This window comes from Mizuhopecten yessoensis, unplaced genomic scaffold (genome assembly GCF_002113885.1).
Source record: "Mizuhopecten yessoensis strain PY_sf001 unplaced genomic scaffold, ASM211388v2 scaffold6363, whole genome shotgun sequence".
Taxonomy (NCBI): domain Eukaryota; kingdom Metazoa; phylum Mollusca; class Bivalvia; order Pectinida; family Pectinidae; genus Mizuhopecten; species Mizuhopecten yessoensis.
In genome coordinates, this window is record NW_018406512.1 from 3,620 (window position 1) to 18,966 (window position 15,347).

At 38.0% G+C, this 15,347-nt stretch overlaps 2 protein-coding genes across 2 annotated transcripts in view; both read left to right on the top strand.

Annotated features, from left to right (window-relative positions):
• The window catches only part of LOC110452022 (major facilitator superfamily domain-containing protein 7-a-like), a 10,434-nt gene extending 3,613 nt beyond the window's left edge, over positions 1 to 6,821 (top strand). The window contains exons 2-6 of the mRNA XM_021500281.1: positions 2,784 to 2,936; positions 3,117 to 3,274; positions 3,510 to 3,601; positions 4,159 to 4,206; positions 6,357 to 6,821. Coding sequence (XP_021355956.1) covers positions 2,811 to 2,936; positions 3,117 to 3,274; positions 3,510 to 3,601; positions 4,159 to 4,206; positions 6,357 to 6,502 — 570 coding nt within the window. The 5' untranslated portion in view covers positions 2,784 to 2,810 and the 3' untranslated portion in view covers positions 6,503 to 6,821. The remainder of the gene's footprint in view (positions 1 to 2,783; positions 2,937 to 3,116; positions 3,275 to 3,509; positions 3,602 to 4,158; positions 4,207 to 6,356) is intronic.
• LOC110452020 (protein psiQ-like) lies at positions 551 to 1,836 on the top strand. The gene is made up of 3 exons (XM_021500278.1): positions 551 to 773; positions 887 to 1,150; positions 1,265 to 1,836. Exons 1-3 carry the CDS (start codon positions 551 to 553, stop codon positions 1,834 to 1,836), a joined length of 1,059 nt encoding a protein of 352 aa, XP_021355953.1.
• Positions 6,822 to 15,347: the final 8,526 nt, after the last annotated feature.

Here is a 15,347-nt window from a genome sequence, read left to right on the forward strand (position 1 = left end):
TGTAAGTGTGGCAGTAGACAGACAATAGATGTACTGATTCTGTGATGGCTTTAATCCTAAATATTCTTTTTTACTTTCTGAAAAACAAAATAACCTGGAAGTAAAATATGTTCAGGAACACACACAAAAACAGATGAATGGCTACCTACATTGTAATATACATCAACTGTCTAATCACCGGACAGTAACCTCACTTATTCATCAGACAATTTTTCAGCTGACCAAAAAACATGCATTATACATATTTTATCAATATTTAGACTGGAAAAATCTAAAGAAAAAATCCCCACCGAGTTTGGCTTTGAGTTTACTTTCAATTAATGACACCATTGAGTTGTTATTTGCCCCCAGGGTGATATTACTTGGGTGGGAACAGTTAACAGTGGAGGATCCCTGTACCACTGTCAATAACTGTTACAATACAGTGGAGGATCCCTGTACCACTGCCAATAACTGTTACGATGCAATGGAGGATCCCTGTACCACTGTCAATAACTGTTACAATACAGTGGAGGATCCCTGTACCACTGCCAATAACTGTTACGATGCAATGGAGGATCCCTGTACCACTGTCAATAACTGTTATGATACAGTGGAGGATCCCTGTACCACTGCCAATAACTGTTATGATACAGTGGAGGATCCCTGTACCACTGCCAATAACTGTTATGATACAGTGGAGGATCCCTGTACCACTGCCAATAACTGTTATGATACAGTGGAGGATCCCTGTACCACTGCCAATAACTGTTACGATGCAATGGAGGATCCCTGTACCACTGTCAATAACTGTTAAGATACAGTGGAGGATCCCTGTACCACTGTCAATAACTGTTACAAACAGTGGAGGATCCCTGTACCACTGTCAATAACTGTTATGATACAGTGGAGGATCCCTGTACCACTGCCAATAACTGTTACGATGCAATGGAGGATCCCTGTACCACTGTCAATAACTGTTATGATACAGTGGAGGATCCCTGTACCACTGTCAATAGCTGTTACAATACAGTGGAGGATCCCTGTACCACTGCCAATAACTGTTACGATACAGAAGAGGATCCCTGTACCACTGCCAATAACTGTTACGATGCAATGGAGGATCCCTGTACCACTGTCAATAACTGTTACGATTCAGTGGAGGATCCCTGTACCACTGTCAATAACTGTTACAATACAGTGGAGGATCCCTGTACCACTGTCAATAGCTGTTACGATACAGTGGAGGATCCCTGTACCGCTGACAATAACTGTTACGATACAGTGGAGGATCCCTGTACCGCTGCCAATAACTGTTACGATACAATGGAGGATCCCTGTACCACAGTCAATAACTGTTACGATACTGTGGAGGATCCCTGTACCACTGCCAATAACTGTTATGATACAGTGGAGGATCCCTGTACCACTGTCAATAGCTGTTACGATACAGTGGAGGATCCCTGTACCACAGTCAATAACTGTTACGATACAGTGGAGGATCCCTGTACCGCTGACAATAACTGTTACGATACAGTGGAGGATCCCTGTACCCCTGTCAATAACTGTTACGATACAGTGGAGGATCCCTGTACCACTGCCAATAACTGTTACGATACAGTAGAGGATCCCTGTACCACTGCCAATAACTGTTACGATACAATGGAGGATCCCTGTACCACTGTCAATAACTGTTACGATACAGTGGAGGAGCCCTGTACCACTGTCAATAACTGTTACAAACAGAGGAGGATCCCTGTACCACTGTCAATAACTGTTATGATACAGTGGAGGATCCCTGTACCACTGTCAATAACTGTTACAAACAGTGGAGGATCCCTGTACCACTGTCAATAACTGTTACGATGGAAACTTTTTTTTCCGGTATGAGTACAATTTAAATGAATTATTTATCAAAAGAAAACCATACCATGAAGTTTTTATGAAAAAATGATAAAGATGAAATTAAAAAAAACAACCTCATTCAACATCAGTGTTCCGAGTGTAAAAATTCATTGGGGCTAGACCAGGATTTGAACACTAGACCTCAAACAGTTATAGAAGTTAGTTTTGAGTCTTTTATTTAATTACATGATTGGGTTATCATTAAAACAAGGGATAATTGATGCCAATAAGATTGACCAGTATGAAAATATATAAGTATCAAATTTTATTTCATACATAAACAATGTAAGCATCAAAATTTGTCACTACATTTCAAGACCATCTTGTCCATTTGTCAAGCTGTGACTTGGACACTTTGTCGGTCATAGCTTGACAAAGGGACCACCTGGTCCTGTAATGGTGCCACACATTTGATACATGTATCTGTTGTAAATTTTGTTACATGATGCCTGTGGTATTAGTGGCAAAAAAAATAAAAAATATGTTATTTTAAACTTCTTTTTACACAACCAATAAGATTTTCTATGTGACGTTTCGATGACATGTACGCTATGTACACTGTCACCTTTATCAGACAAATGTATACGATTTTGTGGACAACTCGTACACATTTAATTCCTTTGTGTGCAAACGCTTCACTGGTCATTTGTCTGATAAAGGTGACAGAGTACATACCGTACTAGTCATCGAAACGTCACATAGAAACTCTCACTGGTTGTGTAAAGCGAACTTTTCATAATCCATACTTACCAATCTGAAGAAAATGTGTAGAAAAAGTCATTTCTAACATAAGTAGCCTTAGATATTACGCTTGTTACATATCAAACATTTATGTGGTACATGACTACAGAGTGTATGATTAAGTGATTATGTTAATGTCTGTGTTTTCCTATTTACAGAATTTTTCGGGTATCTGTGGGGCGCTGATGATAGCAGGCGGACTGTTTGGGGCCGTCATTTCTGGTATCTATGTGGACAAGACCAAGCGGTTTGAGGAGGTCGTCAAGGTGTCGTTTGCGATGGCCATTGTGTTTGCTGTTGGTTTTATGGAGGTAAAATCAATAGACTGTTTATGTGGGATTATAGAGGTGTTTTTAGCAGGAGTTACTATACAGGAAGGATTAAAAGAAATTACTTTAACAGATGTCGGAATGTAACATCTGACAAAATAAAGTTTTATAAAGATATAAATAATGTCAGCACCAATCATCTATTTATGATTATTTCGTCAGGTTTCCCGCTTGAGAGACCAGGAAGCGTTGATAGCAGCCTCTATCTGTGTATTCGGGATGTTTGGGTTTGCCCTGTACCCTATAAGTCTTGAAATGGCTGTAGAGATCACGTATCCTGTCGCCGAGGCAACAAGTTCTGGTCTTCTGGTTGTGTCTGGGTAAGTTTGATATCACTTTGATATTCGTTTCTGCTTTGTTATAATTGGCCGTAACCAAGCTCAGGTTTTAACAAAACCGGATATTGACCTGCAACTCCCTTTCTCCTGTGCAAGAAGTCAACAATATAATTACGAAAATTTGACCAAAATTTTGTGGCGAATGAGTATGAAATGTTACCATATGAATATGAAGTGTGTGCCATGTCGGTATGAAGTCCTGACCTATTTGTTACAGACAAGTACAGGGAATCATTATGATACTGGTGGCCCAGGTATTAGCCCAGCCCCTCCCTGCCACAGAAATGCAGTATTCACGCTGTGTAGTGGGTAGGTATTCTACTTTAATACTGTACTTTGTTTTAGCCTGGGTTGGTTTGATGCATTATTCTGTATATTGTTTTAGGTCAGTGTTGGGATTAAAAATCCTCCATTATATTTTGTGTTATTTATAATTCACCATATCAAATAATTCCATTTAAGTATAATTAAGTGTAATGACACGGAATGTATTTTATTAAAACAAACAATGTTTATATTAAAACATTACAGAAACTTATGCTTATAACAAACATCACAGAATCTACTATGTAATGTGTTAGTTACGCAGGCTTAAATTTTTGTGATTTTGACAAAAATAGAGAATTAAATTTACACGGACTATAATTCTGCAATCCAGACATGTGAAGGCTGTTTGTTATGCTCGTCATATTATTCTGCAGATCATATTTTCGCGGTCACATTGTTGACCTGCGAAATAGCGACATATCCTGCTCTATGGTATTTTCCTTTGATTTTCAGAGTTTACAATGAAGCATTGCTTACCTATTTCCCTGAGTACATATGTAGAAGATTGAGTGAGATTTGAGTATGAATTCCTGTTGTAGGTTGTGGCGCGGACGCTGCCGATGGATTTACTCCTCAGGACTGGACAGGTCAGTGATACTTTAATACACACTTAACAGGAAACCATAGATTGTCACTGGAGCTACCAATAACCCAGTAACCCTGTAAACCAAACAATTGTCCCTGGAGCTACCAATAACCCAGTAACCCTGTAAACCAAACAATTGTCACTTGAGCTACCACCTACCCAGTAACCCTGTAAACCAAACAATTGTCACTTGAGCTACCACCTACCCAGTAACCCTGTAAACCAAACAATTGTCACTGGAGCTACCACCTACCCAGTAACCCTGTAAACCAAACCATTGTCACTGGAACTACAAATATTAAACCCAGTAACCCTGTAAACCAAACAATTGTCACTGGAGTTACCACTAACCCAGTAACCCTGTAGACCAAACAATTGTCACTGGAGCCACCTCTAACCCAGTTACCCTGTAAACCAAACAATTGTCACTTGAGCTACCACCTACCCAGTAACCCGGTAAACCAAACAATTGTCACTGAAGCTACCACTAACCCAGTAACCCTGTAAACCAAACAATTATCACTGGAGTTACCACTAACACAGTAACCCTGTAAACCAAACAGGAACTACAAATATTAAACCCAGTACCCCTGTAAACCAAACAATTGTCACTGAAGCTACCACTAACCCAGTAACCCTGTAAACCAAACAATTGTCACTGGAGCTACCACTAACCCAGTAACCTTGTAGACCAAACAATTGTCACTGGAGCCACCACTAACCCAGTTACCCTGTAAACCAAACAATTGTCACTGGAGTTACTGCTAACACAGTAACCCTGTAAACCAAACAATTGTCACTTGAGCTACCACCTACCCAGTAACCCTGTAAACCAAACAATTGTCACTGGAGTTACCACTAACCCAGTAACCCTGTAAACCAAACAATTGTCACTGGAGCTTCCATTAACCTAGTAACCCTGTAAACCAAACAATTGTCACTGGAGTTACCACTAACCCAGTAACCCTGTAAACCAAACAATTGTCACTTGAGCTACCACCTACCCAGTAACCCTGTAAACCAAACAATTGTCACTGGAGCTAACACCTACCCAGTAACCCTGTAAACCAAACAATTGCCACTGGAGTTACCGCTTACACAGTAACCCTGTAAACCAAACAATTGTCACTGGAGTTACCGCTAACACAGTAACTCTGTAAACCAAACAATTGTCACTGGAGCTACCACCTACCCAGTAACCCTGTAAACCAAACAATTATCACTGGAGCTACCGCTAACACAGTAACCCTGTAAACCAAACAATTGTCACTGGAGCCACTACTAACCCACTAACCCTGTTAACCAAACAATTGTCACTGGAGCTGCCACTAACACAGTAACCCTGAAACCAAACAATTGTCACTGGAGCTACCACTAACCCAGTAACCCTGTAAACCAAACAATTGTCACTGGAGCTACCATTAACCCAGTAACCCTTTAAACCAAACAATTGTCACCGAAGCCACCACTAACCCTGTAACCCTGTAAACCAAACAATTGTCACTGGAGCCACTACTAACCCACTAACCCTGTTAACCAAACAATTGTCACTGGAGCTACTGCTAACACAGTAACCCTGTAAACCAAACAATTGTCACTGGAGCCACCACTAACCCAGTAACCCTGTAAACCAAACAATTGTCACTGGACCCACCACTAACCCAGTTACCCTGTAAACCAAACAATTGTCACTGGAGCTACTGCTAACCCAGTAACCCTGTAAACCAAACAATTGTCACTGGAGCTACCATTAACCCAGTAACCCTGTAAACCAAACAATTGTCACCGAAGCCACCACTAACCCAGTAACCCTGTAAACCAAACAATTGTCACTGGAGCNGTAACCCTGTAAACCAAACAATTGTCACTGGAGCTACCACCTTCCCAGTAACCCTGTAAACCAAACCATTTTCATTGGTATTTTATTTCATGTGATTTGATATTGATAGACGATGGACTTTCAAATTTCAAATTATAAGAACAATTATTTGTTTTTAAATGAAAAAAAAGATACTGCAGTGATCTCAACGCACACACACACACACACACACACACACACACACAAAAAGAGAACTGTGTTCTAGCCAATAAAAATAAATTGATACAGTATCATACTAGTATTGAATAGTAACAGTTTTTTTTCTATTTCAGATCCAATTATTTTTATGTTATGTTACGGGACCCTGGCTGGTGTGATAGGAATCATTTTTCTGAGGGGCGACTACAAACGCCTCAAGGCTGAACAGAAGATCATGGCTGGCAAAATACTACAGAGTTCTACCACAGTCCCGACGTGATCTGTACCCAGGAATGTGTGATATGCTTCGCGCAACAGGAGTGTGGATGGGAGTCGGTTATGTTCAGATGTACATTGGTACACTAGATGTCTTGTAGAAATTATGTAATTTTATTTTTGAACTTTACATGAATCCATAAAATTTAGTTTGGAAAATAATTTCATTTTCTACCGGACAAAAGGAATTGCAAAATGTAGAGGAAAACATTTAAAATGGACCCCAGGGGATCACAGAAATCACTGTATTTAACTACGGTAAACATATTTATTTGACACTCTGAGGGGATAGTTATCTACAGTAATAGTAGAAAATAAAAGAGTGGGGGTGGGGGGNAATTTTTGCATAGGTTACACTTGTCATATTATTTGTTATGCCAATCTTTTTCAAATATTTATTTACTGGTAGAATTTGATTTTGAAATTTATACTGGAACCATTGCAGTTTTGTATCTTTGGTAGTCTTAAAGGCTAGTAAATAAATTGTATTCCAACTTGATGAAGGATGGAGCATCAACGCCAAGGATTCCGTAGGTTTAGAATTTATTAGTTTACATGTTTCAGTTGGCTAGGCCAACCGTCTTCAGAACAAACTGGTTCTGAAGACGGTTGGCCTAGCCAACCGAAACATGTAAACTAATAAATTCTAAACCTACAGACTCCTTGGCATTGATGCTCCATCCTTCATCAAGTTACAGTAATAGTAGGTTAACGATGTACCTTGGGGGACCTAAGATTTTGCTTTACTATAGACAAAATTTGTTTTAGTTAAATGTTTGAGAGACTATGCCTCACCAATAAACAAAACGATTACCGGTACTTCATTTTAACAAGAATTTGCAATAAGTATTTTAATATTGAGTTCCACTGTTCTAGTTAAACACATTCTTTTTACAAATACTTCATATTGATGTGTAAAACCACATCTTCATGTGTGTGAGCGTTGATTGACATACTACACACAGGGTAGTCAGCTGTGGTCACAAAATGTTAGCTTTGGAAATGGAAGTGCTTTAATGTAACAATGGACAACAATTGTGATAAACTGTGTTGTGTGTATTTACACCAGATCAAAACTTTAATATATAGCTGTTTATAACATTTAGTTGGGCAGTTTTGATATGGAAATATACAGGAAGTCTTTTTCATGATTTCTTTTTAATTACATGATATCAATGTATTTTGTTTGTCGATTATAATTTATTTAATTATGTCTAATCCATTTGTCAAGTTTTCTACTTTTTCATATGTAAGATAAAATATTTACCAGGGCAAATGATTTTTTAAGGAGGCGCGGTAGTCTAGTGGTAGGACGCCGGGCTTGTGATCGAAGGGTTGCATGTTTGAGTCACGGCACGGCATATTATTATTATTTATTATGAAGTTTACATGACAAGAAGCTGTATTGAAACATTCCATCTTGTCTTGTGTTTGAGCTTACCAGGCTTCCAGTTGGCTCCTGGCATTAAGCAATTTCACAAGTTAAATATCTATTTCCCTTAAATTTGGAGGGTCAAAACACATGTCTTTTCAAATCCAATCAAAGCTAATTTTGGGAAGTCAAAAAGATACCCTCATGAGTCTGTTGAAAGCCTTAGGGCCTTGTTATATTATATAAATAATTTTGTCATTTTCAAAGGTTATTTGATAAATCATGCATTTTATAAATGTCTATTAAAATGAGATATTTTTGTTGTGTCCAAGGGTGATATCTTAATACAAGTTTGACTGTATTACCTCATGTGATATGAATGTGATTGCAGATATCATTATCTGACATCACTGATACCACAAGTTTTCCTCTGAATGAACATGTCCACGGGTGTGTAGCACGAGTGGTTGTTAACATGGGATAACTACAACGTCAGATGAGGTATTGCTTTATTACATGCGGACAATTATTTTTATATGCATATTATATTTTGCTCAACATTATCTTGTGATAATGTTCAGTTTGCTTGCTAATAACATGAACAGAATAACAATGGCGTAGCACGTGAAGACAGAACAGTGTTGTCATGTTAACATTGTATCAAAAGGTGCTGAATGCTTACAACTCATTCCTTTTCCAGTTCATTAATTCAATGAGTTACAGCCAAAACGGAGTTAGAGTTACCATGGTAACACAACCTTGTTTAAATTATAGTGCACAGTGCAACATGGAAACTGGCAGTATGAGTCAGATCCAGTAGGGATGGGATAAAACCTGTTGTGGCCTCAAAATGAAGACAAAACTTTCAAAAGATATTGGCATAAACTTGAAGATGGCACTAGTCTCAAAGTTTTTATTTTAATGAGGCTCTGCAGAATTGAAGAAGAAAACTTTTGGGCAATTTTCATTAATGCCTAATAAAATGGAAACAAATTCAGCGTACTTTTTATCACATTACCGTCAATTTATATAAAAATACATTTGGGTGATAAAAAAAAGTTTCATCTGACCGTCAAGTCAAAATCTTGATCTTTCTTTATACTGTCTCTTCAATTTAATGCCATATAATGAGCTTACGAACTGGACCATATGGGTGAGATTGAATGTTGTCCTGAGTAAATGAAGCGTATGTGATTATGAGATAGTCACTAAGTAAAGTGGTTGTCTATAGTTTGTAATTTATAACTGAAATCTGATACAGTGTGCTCTTATAATGTCATAGACCATTTTACTGTACCTGTTTTCTGTGAAAATAACACCACTCTCAGTATTAATCAAGTATTAGTGTAAAGAACATATGAATTTGTTTTTGACTTATTAAAAAGTTAAGAAAAGCCCTACATATACATCTCAATGTTATAACCATCCAGTTCAGTGAAGACACCTATTGGACAGGTGAACGTTAATGCTATTTGCCAGTGGACTGAGAAAATTCACCATTGTTTCATGTATAACCCTGAACATATAATGTTTAATATGGTAGGCAACTGGTGTAGAACATGGTATACTAGGGCTGCTTCTGTTTAATGGGATTCAAACGGTTGAACCGGTTGGACCAGAGTTGTTCGTTTATGAAATAAGGTCGGACCTAGTAATCTGATGCTACTTTTAGGCGAGCCTTGACAAAGCCTTGCAAGGCCTGCATAAACATTTGACAACAGACAAACCAGTTGTTCCGCACAAACGAACAGGCCCTAGTAGATCATTTTAAATCACATGACATAAAATGGATACTACATACAAATATGGAGGAAAATGGTTTTTAAGGATGTACTCTTCTGAGGTTTCAATCACGTTCAAGTCTCGTTTTGATCTGGTGTAACAGGTTTTTGTAATATTTAACAAATTATGATCAAGTTTATTAGCAAACACACCCATTTTTTTACAAGATTTATTTTACCAAATTGGAGGCCATTTTAAAAATGTATAAATGTGTATTTCTTGCGCTTCAAAAAAGGCCAAAATTTCACCTTTTTTGACACTAGATTGATCACTTAAATTGTCACCGTGTCGCCATTTTTAATTGTAGCAGGTTCAATTTTGCTGTACAACTTTATCATGTTTTATATGATAAAAATGATATGCAACAAACTGGAAAATTATGCGTTATTGATATTTATTTCACATATTTAGTGTAACTGAAGCACTTTTGATTTTTGACCCTGAAAAAGGTAAAAATTAACACATTAATTAATGATAATGGGACAAAAAAAGAAGCACACAGCCGCCCCATTTTTGTGGATGTTTTAGAAAGAGAAACACATTTTCTTTTAATTCATTAAATATTTAAAAAAGTTTAAATAGAACTTTTTTTATTATGCGTTAATCTGCAAAGAATGGTAAAAAAATTGTATTTATTCATTTAAAAAAGAGGGGGTAGGGGTAACTAAAATCGGCTTTCTGAGTTAAAAGAATAAGGTTAAGATATTTTACTTCCAAAATTTAAAAGAAAATAATATTTCCATCAATTCTAAAAACATTCATACATATCTGATAACACACTTGGAAGAAATTGTATGAATTTCTTCAGCAAATGGTCAAAGCCCCAAAAAACAAATAAAATCACATGTTGTGTTATCTTTGACCGATCATAGCACAAAAATGAACACACTGACATATAGTTTTTTTGGCATTCTCTACTATGCCATTAACTCCTTTTTCCAAAAATCCATATAAGAAATAAAAGTTTGATACAGGAAGTTTTTGACTTTTCAGAGGTGTACATCCTTAGGAAAACATGATATTAACTGAAATATAACCTTAAGTTAAATCTACTGTATTTTAATAAAAGTGAGATCAATTATTTTTTTGTCTTTGTTTTCATCAATATAATTAACAAAATATTGAAACCTGTGAACATGAACCTGTGATACAACCCCCGCAATAATTTTAAGAATCAGAGTGGCCTCCAATCCGTCAGTGGACAGGAGATTGTCTATAGTACAGTTGTTTATCTTCATAACTGTCTGTGGACAGGAGATTTTATATAGTACAGTTTTTTATCTTCTCCACCGTCAGTGGACAGGAGATTGTAGTACCGTTGTTTATCTTCTCCACCGTCAGTGGGCAGGAGATTGTCTATAGTACAGTTGTTTATCTTCATAACTGTCTGTGGACAGGAGATTTTATATAGTACAGTTTTTTATCTTCTCCACCGTCAGTGGACAGGAGATTGTCTATAGTACCATTGTTTATCTTCTCCACCGTCAGTGGGCAGGAGATTGTCTATAGTACAGTTGTTTATCTTCTCTACCATCAGTGGACAGGAGATTGTCTATAGTACAGTTGTTTATCTTCATAACTGTCTGTGGACAGGAGATTTTATATAGTACAGTTGTTTATCTTCTCCACCGTCAGTGGACAGGAGATTGTCTATGGTACCGTTGTTTATCTTCTCCACCGTCTGTGGACAGGAGATTGTCTATAGTACCGTTGTTTATTTTCTCCACCGTCAGTGGACAGGAGATTGTCTATGGTACCGTTGTTTATCTTCTCCACCGTCTGTGGACAGGAGATTGTCTATAGTACCGTTGTTTATCTTCTCTACCGTCAGTGGACAGGAGATTGTCTATAGTACAGTTGTTTATCTGCATAACCATCAATGGACAGGAGATTGTCTATAGTACCGTTGTTTATTTTCTCCACCGTCAGTGGACAGGAGATTGTCTATGGTACCGTTGTTTATCTTCTCCACCGTCTGTGGACAGGAGATTGTCTATAGTATTGTTGTTTATCTTCTCCACCGACAGTGGACAGGAGATTGTCTATAGTACCGTTGTTTATTTTCTCCACCGTCAGTGGACAGGAGATTGTCTATGGTACCGTTGTTTATCTTCTCCACCGTCTGTGGACAGGAGATTGTCTATAGTACCGTTGTTTATCTTCTCCGCCGTCAGTGGACAGGGGATTGTCTATAGTACCGTTGTTTATCTTCTCCACTGTCAGTGGGCAGGGGATTGTCTAAAGTACCGCGGTTTATCTTCTCTACCGTCAGTGGACAGGAGATTGTCTATAGTACCGGTGTTTATCTTCTCCACCGTCAGTGGACAGGAGATTGTCTTTAGTACCATTGTTTATCTTCTCCACCGTCAGTGGGCAGGAGATTGTCTATAGTACAGTTGTTTATTTTCTCTCCCATCAGTGGACAGGAGATTGTCTATAGTACAGTTGTTTATCTTCACAACTGTCTGTGGACAGGAGATTTTATATAGTACAGTTGTTTATCTTCCCCACCGTCAGTGGTCAGGAGATTGTCTATAGTACCGCTGTTTATCTTCTCTACCGTCAGTGGACAGGAGATTGTCTATAGTACCGTTGTTTATCTTCTCTACCGTCAGTGGACAGGAGATTGTCTATAGTACCGTTGTTTATCTTCTCCACCGTCAGTGGACAGGGGATTGTCTATAGTACCGTTGTTTATCTTCTCCACTGTCAGTGGACAGGAGATTGTCTAAAGTACCGCTGTTTATCTTCTCTACCGTCAGTGGACAGGAGATTGTCTATAGTACCGTTGTTTATCTTCTCCACCATCAGTGGACAAGTGTTTTTGCAGTCAGTATTCAAACATTTCAATGACAAGACTACGCGCGTTGATGTAACATTTTACCGGTATTATGGTGGCAACTCCATCAAGAATGCAACTCAAAGCAAGCGGTCTGGAAAGCGACGCCCTATACGAAAACATATTACCGGCCCAGAGGTACCCCTTCCTCAGGTATGGGAGCAGTTCATTACCCTGGATAAAAACAAATCCGATCTTGCAGGATTTCTTTCCAATGAGCTATTACAGCGTGCTGAAATATTGCCACCTGGGTCAACACTAGTAACTGGGGGAGGCTGCACAGGTGATGTCAACGCGAAATCAAGTAGCTTCAATGCCGACCACTTGTCCGTTCAACAAGAAGAAGCCGATACGCGGATTGTGATTCATGCAAAGGATGCAATTACAAGGGGATATGAACGAGTGGTTGTTCAGTGCCGTGATATAGATGTTTTGCTCCTACTAATCTACCATTTGGGCTGCGAAATTGAAACATGGATTGCGTCTGGAACATCAAAAAACAAGAGGTGCTTTCCGGTACATGTTATATCGCAGAAATTAACTGCTGATGTAAAAGCAAACATTCTCGCATTTCACGCTCTGACAGGATGCGACACCACATCTTCCTTTTCGGGAATAAGTAAAAAGGCATGTTGGAAAATGTTTTGTGAAGACCCTGTACTTCTATCTCCTATTGGCCACGGTGGAGATATCGGTAATGTTGAGAAATTCATGTGTGGTCTTTATGGATGCAATCCCGAAACCCATGAACCCAGTATTGATGTCTGCCGATACCGACTATTCTTAAAAGCCAGGAAGTCTTTAGAGCTGCTTCCGCCAACTAAAGATGCATTCGCGTTACACGTTAAGAGAGCAGCTTATCAAGCAATGATCTGGAGGAAAGCAGCTGATGCAGATTTCGAGCCAGAGGATCCAACAACTATAGGCTGTTGGGTTATAGAGTCATGTGTACTGAAACCAGTTTGGATGAGCAAACCCTCGGTACCTGTCTCCTGTTTGCAGTTGGTTGCATGTGGATGCACTACAAAATGCAGCACATCATGATGCGAATGTTACAAGTCTGGGCAGATTTGCATGTTTGAATGTAAATGTGAGGCATCAGGATGTGCCAATCCTGTTGGGAATGAAGATGACTAAATATTTGGGCATTCCATAGTTTGCTGATATTATTTTTTGTGATTAGCCGTACATATATAAAACAAATATCGCATCAATGAGGATCTTTGGTCGTATATGTTGAAGTATGTGTTATATAGATGTGGATAGAGGTGTTTTAGGTCGAACCTTTACATTTAATTATTTGATTTATTCACTTGTGTTCGGATCAGTCCCTTCTATTGCGCAATTCAGTGCTACAATAACCAATAACTTTACTTTTTTGTTGAAATAAAAGTTTTATGTCACCTCTTTTGCATGTTATCATTCCAGCAAAACAAAGTGTTGGTGTTAACAATATTTTTTGTGAGGTTTGAAACTGATAAATAGGAACAATGTTCTAATATTTCCATAAAACAGTTAAAATGTACCTAATGACCTTTTGACCTATTTAATATTGTTTTTTTCAACAAATAGGGGGTGACAGCCCCCCTAGCGTGTTTTGATATATATTAAACTTTACAAATAGGATGGCTGTCGAGCATTAATAAATTTTGCCAATGCAAGTCATATTTTCTGAGATCCGGGGCAGACTAGAAGACAAATTTGACGTTTTTTAACTTGTGTGTAATCCTTTTTGTATTTTTGCAAATAAGATATGTTTATATCAAAATTGATAGATGAAAAGATCAACGTGGTATACACTAAGGATGTGATAACCATCCAGTCCAACCAATCCGTCAAGTTCTGTTTCAAACCCGACTTAACATACTGACAAGTACATGTAGTTGTAATGTGCCTTTGGTCTCTTGGAAATCGTTAAAGGAACACGAAAACAACACATCTGATTTTGTGAACATTTATTGATGAGTATATTGTAATTTATTCATACTTTAACTCATGTACGCTCGCTTTCTCTCTCCACCCGAACAGTACCTATACATGGGTCCAGTATATTATAACTCGCTCACAGCTAAAATTATCTCACTCTCTCACTATAATTCTCACGCAGTATGTGTACAGGATTGAAGGTCTTGAAAACCTTCTTTGAGATGAATAAGTGATTCGTAAGAAATTATCGTAAACAATATTTTTTATTAAGGGTCACTGTCCCACTGCAGAAAGTCCTTTGTAGTTTTCCACCTACACAGTAACCTCCCCTAAATTTTGTTTTGAGTACATAAATAGAGGGACTGGGGCGAGGTACTGACACTGATCGGTAAAGTGACCATGTTGTGATCAAAAGTCTAGAGTTAAAAGACCGGGCCCCATATTCATGAAATCATTCTCATACTCAAGTACAGATGTTGTGCTTAAAACAACTTTCTTGTAACTCTCTTATATCATGTGATATGGTCAGATAGTCACGTGTGGACATTTAAAACAGAATGTGTCTTGAACACTCTCCAAATTCTTCCAAAAAACGTTGACAAAATATGATATATTTATATTTATAATTTCCGGAGCAAGATATTGGGCTTGAGCACAGAATTTGAGTTTGAGCACAAGAACTGTTTCATGAATACCGGCCCGGTCTGGCTGCATTGTATTTGTACTCTTTTAAGATTTTTCACAAGAAAATGTTCATGTCAGTAAAAGAGTTTCAAACTATAGGGCTAATACATATGAACCATTAACGTTAATTTGGATTCCCGCAGACATATCACATGTTTAATGATGTATTTACATGCATATTCTTATATGAATGTGCATTTTCATGAACATCAATTTAATATTAAAACATGCCATTAAATATTGTAA

Coding starts and splice junctions, on each gene's coding strand:
- LOC110452020 (XM_021500278.1), top strand. CDS start 551: ATGGAGGATCCCTGTACCACTGTCAATAACTGTTATGATACAGTGGAG. Junction 774..886: donor CGATGCAATGGAGGATCCCT/GTACCACTGTCA, acceptor GTTATGATACAG/TGGAGGATCCCTGTACCACT. Junction 1,151..1,264: donor CGATTCAGTGGAGGATCCCT/GTACCACTGTCA, acceptor GTTACGATACAG/TGGAGGATCCCTGTACCGCT.